General features: G+C 34.3%; 1 protein-coding gene across 2 annotated transcripts in view; it reads left to right on the top strand.

Annotated features, from left to right (window-relative positions):
• LOC111499290 (Golgi to ER traffic protein 4 homolog) overlaps positions 1–7,827 on the top strand; it is a 13,628-nt gene extending 5,801 nt beyond the window's left edge. Inside the window, exons 4-12 of one of the 2 annotated variants that reach the window (XM_023150846.1) lie at positions 123–204; positions 783–933; positions 1,181–1,271; positions 1,798–1,881; positions 2,807–2,853; positions 6,015–6,143; positions 6,678–6,762; positions 6,866–6,946; positions 7,464–7,827. In XM_023150846.1, coding sequence (XP_023006614.1) covers positions 123–204; positions 783–933; positions 1,181–1,271; positions 1,798–1,881; positions 2,807–2,853; positions 6,015–6,143; positions 6,678–6,762; positions 6,866–6,946; positions 7,464–7,475 — 762 coding nt within the window. In that variant the 3' untranslated portion in view covers positions 7,476–7,827. The remainder of the gene's footprint in view (positions 1–122; positions 205–782; positions 934–1,180; positions 1,272–1,797; positions 1,882–2,806; positions 2,854–6,014; positions 6,144–6,677; positions 6,763–6,865; positions 6,947–7,463) is intronic. The other variant, XM_023150847.1, reaches the window with a different exon arrangement.
• Positions 7,828–8,136: the final 309 nt, after the last annotated feature.

The raw sequence follows: 8,136 nt of genomic DNA, 5'->3' as shown, positions 1-8,136 counted from the left end.
TTTTTTTTTTTTTTTTTTTTTTTTTTTTTGAAAACAATGCTATTAGTGTTGAAAATGGGGAAAATGAAGTTCATATTTTTCATCAATTGAGTTGCAAATGGCTAACGGTTACCACTTTTCAGGTTACTTGTGGAGGAGAGCTTGCTGTGTTATTTGTGGAGACACTTGTTAAAGGCAAAGTTCCTTATGGTGATAATACTCTTGGTGGGTCCTTTGACATGCTTGATTGTATTTCGCTTGATTGTATTTCTTTTATAAGAGTATAGGTAGATATTGAGGATGTAACTTGGATCTTAGTAGTGCCATAATTGTAATTACATAGGAAGTTCTCAAAACCAGAAAAAAAATTTCCTTGGAAGTTGGTTAGACTGGATGGTTAAATAGAGTGCGTTGGAGGTTTGAAAGTTAGGCAAAAATTTGGAATGGCCCATGGTGAGACTTGAGAGTGAAATAGCCCTTTTGAAAGGATATTGTTATTGTAATTTCTCATATTCAATTCTCTTAAATTGTTGTTTTCTAATGATCTGAATCCTATCATTTTTCCATTGCAGTTTAAGTGTTTGTTATTCAGTATATGCATTTCAATTTTAGATTCAGTTTCTTTTTGTTAACTTCGTCATATGTTCCTTATAGTTCTTTCTAAGACAAGTCTATTTGAGGATTAATTTGGTAACCGCAATATGGAAGATTTTTTTTTCATATCTTTACTACCTTTTATTGTCTACTGTTGTTATGAAGTTCTAATGCCTATCTTTTCATGATTATGACGAACATTATGTTAGATCGTGTCAGGAAAATTTACCAGAATTTCCCTCAGATTCCATTGCCTCAACATTTTGGGGAAGATGATGATGTGCAACAACTTTCTGAAGCACTTGGTGCTGCAAAAACACGTGTAGAGGGATGTTCCTCCTTTCTGAAAGCAGCTTTAAAGTGAGCCATTGCCCATTTTCTTCCCAGTTATAATTAGTCATTTCTTTATTGGGAATAAGCAAAAAAAAAAAAAATAATAATAATAAATAAATAATACAGTAGATTATTTTCAAATGCAACTTTTTGAATTATGTCATACATTCATAGGTATCAAGTTAGAATTTTTCTGTCTCGACAAATCATTTATATATAGTCCTTGTGTACTAAAAAAGAGTTCATGCTTTCTACAAATCCTAAAATATATCAGGTGGTCTATGGAGTTTGGACCGCATAAGAGTGGATCTCCAGAAATTCATGTCATGCTTGCTACATACGTGTATTCTGAGTCACCAGAAGTGGTAGGTTTGACCGGGAATATCACTCTTTTAAGTACTTGTTTGTACTTGTTCTCTGTTTCTAAGAATTTGTGTTCTCTGTGTGTATCCACTTCATTTTAGAGGTAAATGACAGGTCTAATGTTACTTAGTCCCTTTGGGGATAGAATAGTTGTGTTACTTCAGTGTCTAATGTCCATAATGTCTAGATTTTTTAGAATTGACTTATTGGACTTGTTAATAGAAACAATATGTAGCATTTTGAGAAGGATTGTTGATTGATTTTTTAGCTAGCCTCTTAAACAATTTGGATAGTTTGCTTTATAGCCCAGCAAGACAGATCTTTTATGAGTATGTAATTTGGCATTGCACGTTGCACTGCTGCTGTAATATATTTTGCTAACAAGTTTATGAGAAGCATTTGCATGACCTTTCAATCGTTCATTCAATGATTGTTGAAGCGTGGTCCAGTAACATGAATTGTGAAACTGTTGTTGCTTGTCCACTTTGAATGGTTTATTAGAATCTTCCAGTATTCTACTTGTTGCAGGACATGACCAGAGTAACATATCACTTGGTTCGAGGAAATAACCCCAAGAAGTTTGCTTCTATGTTAGTGAATTTTATGGGCAAGGTTATAAGAGCTTTTCTTTCTCTCTCATTTTTTAAGGATCAGTATGCAATCTTCATTAAGTCTCCATACTTATTTCCATGGTTGAAGTAAGGTTTAAGTCGTGTATTATTCTAATTGCTCCTGAAATTATTATTTTCCTTAAGTGGACCTATTTTCTTTCACATAATTTGTGGCCCTTGCATCTTTCGACAGTCATTTAGTTAGTACTTATGCAGCTATTAATCTATATTTTTCAAAGATAGTTTGATTTGATCTCTTATTTTCTAACGGTATGAAAAGATCTAATGATGATGACTATGACAATGTCGGTGTCAATTTCATGGAACAGAAAACAGTTATAAAACATAATGTTAATTGATATTTTTTTAACAAATCATTAAAAATATTTGTAACAAAATTTGTAAATTAATAAGATAGACATTTTTAAACAAGTTAAGGCTTTTTTTTTAATTAGTTTTTATCTTTGATATTTTGTTAATAGTACTTTATTTTGTCGATGGTTTCACTGTAGAATGAAAATATCATTGGTTATTTAAACCTTAAGTCTTGATTGTAGATAGTGGGAGTACAGGCTTTCTAGTGTTTGCTATGTTCATGAGTAGCAATAAGATTTTTTTATTCTTTGGAGACAGAAACAACAATAATATAATTTCTTGATATGATTAAATTACATACAACACTGGACTTCCCAAGCCATTGGAATTACAAGAAAAGTTTCCGATGGGATGTAAGATAAGAGGCAGCAAAATTCTTAAAGAATACGTATTTTTTACACCAGGACAACCAAAAAAACTAATGAATCAAGATTATTTTTGTTGTTTATCTACTCGAGGTATTGTATTCTGTCTAGCGGATCATTTTGTCATCTGTTTTCTTGTTCTGTTTTCATTATTCAACTGAGCCAATGCTTTTTCCCTCCCTGCAGTGTTATCCAGGTGAAGATGATATGGCTATTGCACGGGCAGTTTTAATGTAAGACTATCAAAAAGTCACTTATAAGCCACCATTTGAAAATTCTCGAATCAAGGAAATTCTCTTGGGTTAGTGTAAATTGGAGTGATAATGAACTAATTATATGGAAAAATATTGACACAGAAAATCTGTTGAAAATGATGGAATGTTTGTATTATGAGTATAGTTGCCAATAGTTTTAGTGGGTACATACTAAGCAATCAATTTTTAACTTTAATGAGTCAATTTTAAAAGTCAAGCTTTGGGGATTTTTATAATTATTCCAAATATTGAAATTTTATTATCAAATTTTCTTTGAAAATTGAATATGAGTAAATAACCTGCATTATGAACTTGCAAACCCTGGAACTATCAATTGATTCATGGTCCATGTGTTTTACTTTCATTAATACGGGTGTATAGAGTGAAGAATTCGAATTTTTGAGTTGTAAGGGTTAGATTGTCATTTCGACAATTTCAAAGCCACTAAAATGGAACATGATTTCACTTGTGACTATACTTATATAAGATTAGAACTACTGTTTCATAGAGCAATGAGTACAGTTTTGTTCTACTAAGAGGTTTCCTTTTAAAGTGTCGAATAGTGTGTAGTTTGCACAAAAGAATTTGAGGATATTAGCCGTAGGTATAGTGGTGTATTGCCAAATCACTTCGCTTGGGTGTTGTATTTTGAGATATTATGGACCAAGCTATGAAACAATTGATAGACAGCAATTAGTTCATTACATGTAGCCTCATAGTAGCCTTTGAGCGATGGTCCTTCTTGACATATATTTTTTTCTCTGTGCTTTGGACGGCTAAAATTATATTTTTGGAGGTATTTGTTTGGTTAGGTGCTTGAAGAAATATTTGAAGATAGGATGTTATATATGTTTGTGCTTACTTATTGGAAACTTCAGAGATTTTCCCCTTTCTGTAAATGATAGACAGCAATTGGTTCATTACAATGTAGCCCTCTCGAGTTTTCGCACTCAATTTTTTTCTCTCAAATTAATTGGGAACCATGGGTATTCTTGTGGGCTTGACAATAGTTCTCAATCTCATCCCAAATCCGAGAAATTAGGGAATAGGGTGAAGACAAAAGTTAAAATCCCTTGCGGGATCGGGAATTGGGAGGGATGTCATTGCAATTAAGCATGTCATTTAATGTCTTTGAACTTTTGTGATGACTGTAGTGTCCGTGCTAATTTTCCTCTAGACCCATCTATCCTTCTTTTAACCTCTAAACACTGTGTTCCCCCAGTTTGAACTAGGAAACCGTTCCTACAAAGATTGATGGAAGTCTTCCATGGAGGTTGACAAAAATCATAGAGGATGCAGCGTAAGAATAGTTGAGTTCCATAAAGATAACATTTACTTCATCTCCATCCATTGGCTTTGTGAAACCTTCCAGCCACTTTTCTCAATTCTTCTCAACTTGTTCAAGGAGCTCAAACTTGAAAGTTTTATCTTCTAGGTTGAAGGCTGATGACAAGCGAGTAAGTCTTGGGCTGCATAAATTGTATTATCTCTTCTTCGAAGAATAAGATAGATTGGCCTTCTTTCTTCAAACTTCTTGTACCATTATCCAGAGTGGTGGATTCCCGCTCCCTAGTCCACCCTTCATCACTCACTGAGCCTTTGTCCTATTTTGATTCCAATGACCTCTTTTTGGGTTGCATATGTTGCTAAGAACTGCCTTTTTCATAATGATCGGCTCAAAATTCAAAAAGCTTTGGAAAAAGTTAGTCTCCTACTGCACCCTTAACCCTTTCCACCCTTACAAGGCCCTTTTAAGATATGAAATGCAGACCAAGTTTGACTGTGAGCAAAAAGGTAGGAAAGTGGTTGATGTATTTGAATTTTCTTTGGAGTTTTGGAGTGTGAACGAGCACTCGAACCAGTTGACATGCTGTCTTATTGAAATTGGATAAAAGTAATTTTTAAAACCCACAGGCCTGGCACATTTAGGCTTTATGGATTGCCCCAAAAAGAATTCTTAGAAAGCTCAACATTTTGGATGCCTTGATCAAGGTTATACACTTGGCATGAGCTTTGGTTTCATAAGAGATTGTTCTCCTTTCCTCTAATGATTCATCAAGCTCTGTTGCATTTGTTGCCCCTTTTGTTGATGCATGCTTGCTATCATTGTCACTCAAAATTGTACTGTTCCTTCCGAGCCAAAGGTACCAAGAAAATGCTCTAGTTAAGTGGATCCACATTATTCTTTTAACATTCTTGAACAGATGTCCCGTAGTGCAAATGAGCAGATTTTTGGATCCGTTGGTTGTTCCATATTTCAATGGAAGGTGGAGGGGATAAATGCTCAGGAATCTCTGGCCTTACGGGCAATTGATTTGTGTTTCAGCATTCACCTTGCGAAGAGGGCACCATCAGGGTGAAAGAGAGAATTTTGTACCCTCCATTATATACGTGTGTGTACACACACACACACACAGAGGTATAACTGTGATAGCCTCTACTCCATGTCCTAGCTCGTATGAGAGCTAAATTTGCCTCTATTATTTGTCTCTTACCCTCAGCTTTCATCGAGCTAGCTTTTGATATTTCAAGAGTTTGCACCTTGAGCTCAAAGGCAAAGTTATCCCATAAAATGGCCCACTTGCCTGTTTCTTTTTTTCCTCAACAATGGAAGAAAAATTCTAATTAATTGATAGAAATGGAAAGAGAGGGATTTGACCCTTTATCATTTGGGGAAAAAAAATGTCTGAATTATGTATCCTCTATTGTCTTTGGATGTAATATATAGTAGAATTATTGCTGCATCTAAAATGTTTGGGCAGTTTATTTGGATCTTTTCAGTTATTGTGATTTAAATGATTACATTCAAGGATGTAGACTTGTAGTTACCTTATCATCAAGTGTTCAAACAATTTTTCATCTCGCTGGTTAAGGGTAATTGACCACCTAGTTTAACTCCAACAATGCCCTCCAACTTGAAACAAAGTTCAAAGATTTTATACTTTAGAAAAGTATTATGGAATAGAAGACAGGATCGAAAACATATTAAATATTAAGAAAGAAGCCTTTTTTTCCCAGGACTTAAAATTATTAATGTTCAATGAGAGTTCAGAGCTTCATCTCCGTTGGTGCATCCATATGGAATTTATTTCAGATTTTTATGGTTCTAAACTGAAAAGAAGGCATTTTTTCTTGTGTAGGTACTTGTCTCTTGGTAACCTAAGGGATGCTAATTGTCTCATTGATGAGTTAAAGAAGCAAGAAGAATGTGGTGAACTTGAGTTTCCTGATTCAGAATTGATTGAGTTTATCATCTATCTTTTGCTAACGTAAGATCCATTTTCTTTGTTTTGAATTAACTAGGCAACAATATGTCTACTACAGCAGATGTAATGTGTGAAGTGGGAATAATGATGGCAATAAAATCAATTTAGCGAACAAAGATTAGCTCTTATATGGTTAAAGAACCATCAAATAGTGTATTATGATGTAAGAAGACAACTCACAATCCTAGTAAATATGTATTATAGTGTGGCGGTTTGTGATTTTTCAATATTGCCAAAACTTTGATATCTTTCAAATTTTAAAAAATACTTAAACGCACCCTTTCTCTTGAAGGAAGTGGTAAGCAATTTTGTTTCTTTTTCTTTTCTTTTCTTTTCTTTTCTTTTCTTTCCTTAATATGTTTCTGAAATAGTGTTTCAATTGATTAACAACGCTTAGAAGAACTCCCAGACACACTTAGTCTGGCTTGCTGGTTAAATTTTTAGTGTCAGTTCTTCTAGTTCTGTTCCCGGTATTGCAGTTGCCGGTAGATGCTTCTAGGATGGAATTTCGGCAGAACTTAAAATATGCATTTGCAGGTTGCAGAGAGATGCTTTGCCTCTTTTCAATATGCTGAGGGCAAATTACAAGCCGAGTATCGAGAGAGAACCTTCCCTGAATGAGGTGCAACTCCTGTTACCGAAACTTCGATAAATCAACACTTTTTGTAGAAAAAAAATTGGTTGGAGTTATATAATCGGATTTTAACTGTAGCATTTTGCTTCAGTTTCTTGATGAAATTGCAGAGAAGTTCTATGGAGTAAGGCGCAGAAATCCCTTGCAAGGGATCTTCGGAGATTTCTTGAAGGTGATTTTCTGTCTCATAATCTGTGTCCTATGGATTTAAATCTTCCTCAACTCTTATGCTTCTTCTATTGTGGTTTCTAAACTTTCGTGATATACTTTTGATAAAAAGTTTAGAGACAAATAAAACATTTGCATGTTGAGAGACTAAAATAGCTCGTTTGGAAGTCAAAACAAAAATTAATATGAAAAATCAAACCATAATGGAGTTTAAACCTAAGCGTTTAGACATTTGTAAAAATAATAATATAGAATGTAGCCATGGAAAGCTTTCTTGAGTGGTTTGTGTAACAATTTAGGTAGTCTCGATGTGGCTAAAGCTCTGCCAGCTTCTTGTAGACTGAACTCTCTTCTCTTTAGTTTAGGCTCCGAGTTGTTTTTGGGTGGGGATGGTCGAAATTAGCTTCTGACTAGTGGCAACGAAGATCTTGGTAATTAAGAAGGGCTTATTTTTACCGTATCAATGAAAAATTTGTTTCCTTGTTTTCAACAAAAGAAGAATCTGACCATGGATTGTGCAGATGATGGGGTGATGACGAGTGGCGAATAGCGAGGTCCAGTCAGCTTCCTACTACTGTTGGCTGGTAAAGCTTCTGTGCTTCCATGATTCATTACAAAGATGGAATTGGATAAGCACATTTTGGATTGTTTTCCAAATATAGAAGGTCACACTTTCCCTTTCTTGCATGCACTGTTTGTTATTCTTTTATAAGTGACCTTTTTCCTTGAACATTGATGATGAATGACTTGAAAACTCTGCATTATTTAGCTTTATCCTTCCAAAACCTCTCTCTCTCTCTCTCGCTCTCATGTGGAATCAAGTAATTTGGTTTGGTTTGGTTTGACTGGGTTTTGGGGGTAATCTATTGCAGCTTCTCCTTTTCACTTGCCCATCCAAAACTTTGCTCATGTGATGGGGTAAGTGCATGAATACTTTTTCCCTTTGTGCAAGCCACTTTGAGATTAACTACAAAGAACCAAATATCACTAACTTATGCAACGAAGTTGATAATGCAGGGATTAGTTGGTGATATTTGGTTTGATGAGTATTTTTAACAGCTTTTTGGATTATATTCAGATTCTCCCACTTGGAAGGTGAAAATTTTGAAAACAAATATTATACTTTTTTTTTTTTTTTTTTTTTTTTTTTTTTTTTTTTTTTTTTTTTTTTTTTTTTTTTTTTTTTTTTTTTTT

This window comes from Cucurbita maxima, unplaced genomic scaffold (genome assembly GCF_002738345.1).
Source record: "Cucurbita maxima cultivar Rimu unplaced genomic scaffold, Cmax_1.0 Cma_Scf00026, whole genome shotgun sequence".
In the NCBI taxonomy this organism is placed as follows: Eukaryota; Viridiplantae; Streptophyta; class Magnoliopsida; order Cucurbitales; family Cucurbitaceae; genus Cucurbita; species Cucurbita maxima.
This window is presented reverse-complemented; position numbering and strand designations above follow the sequence as displayed.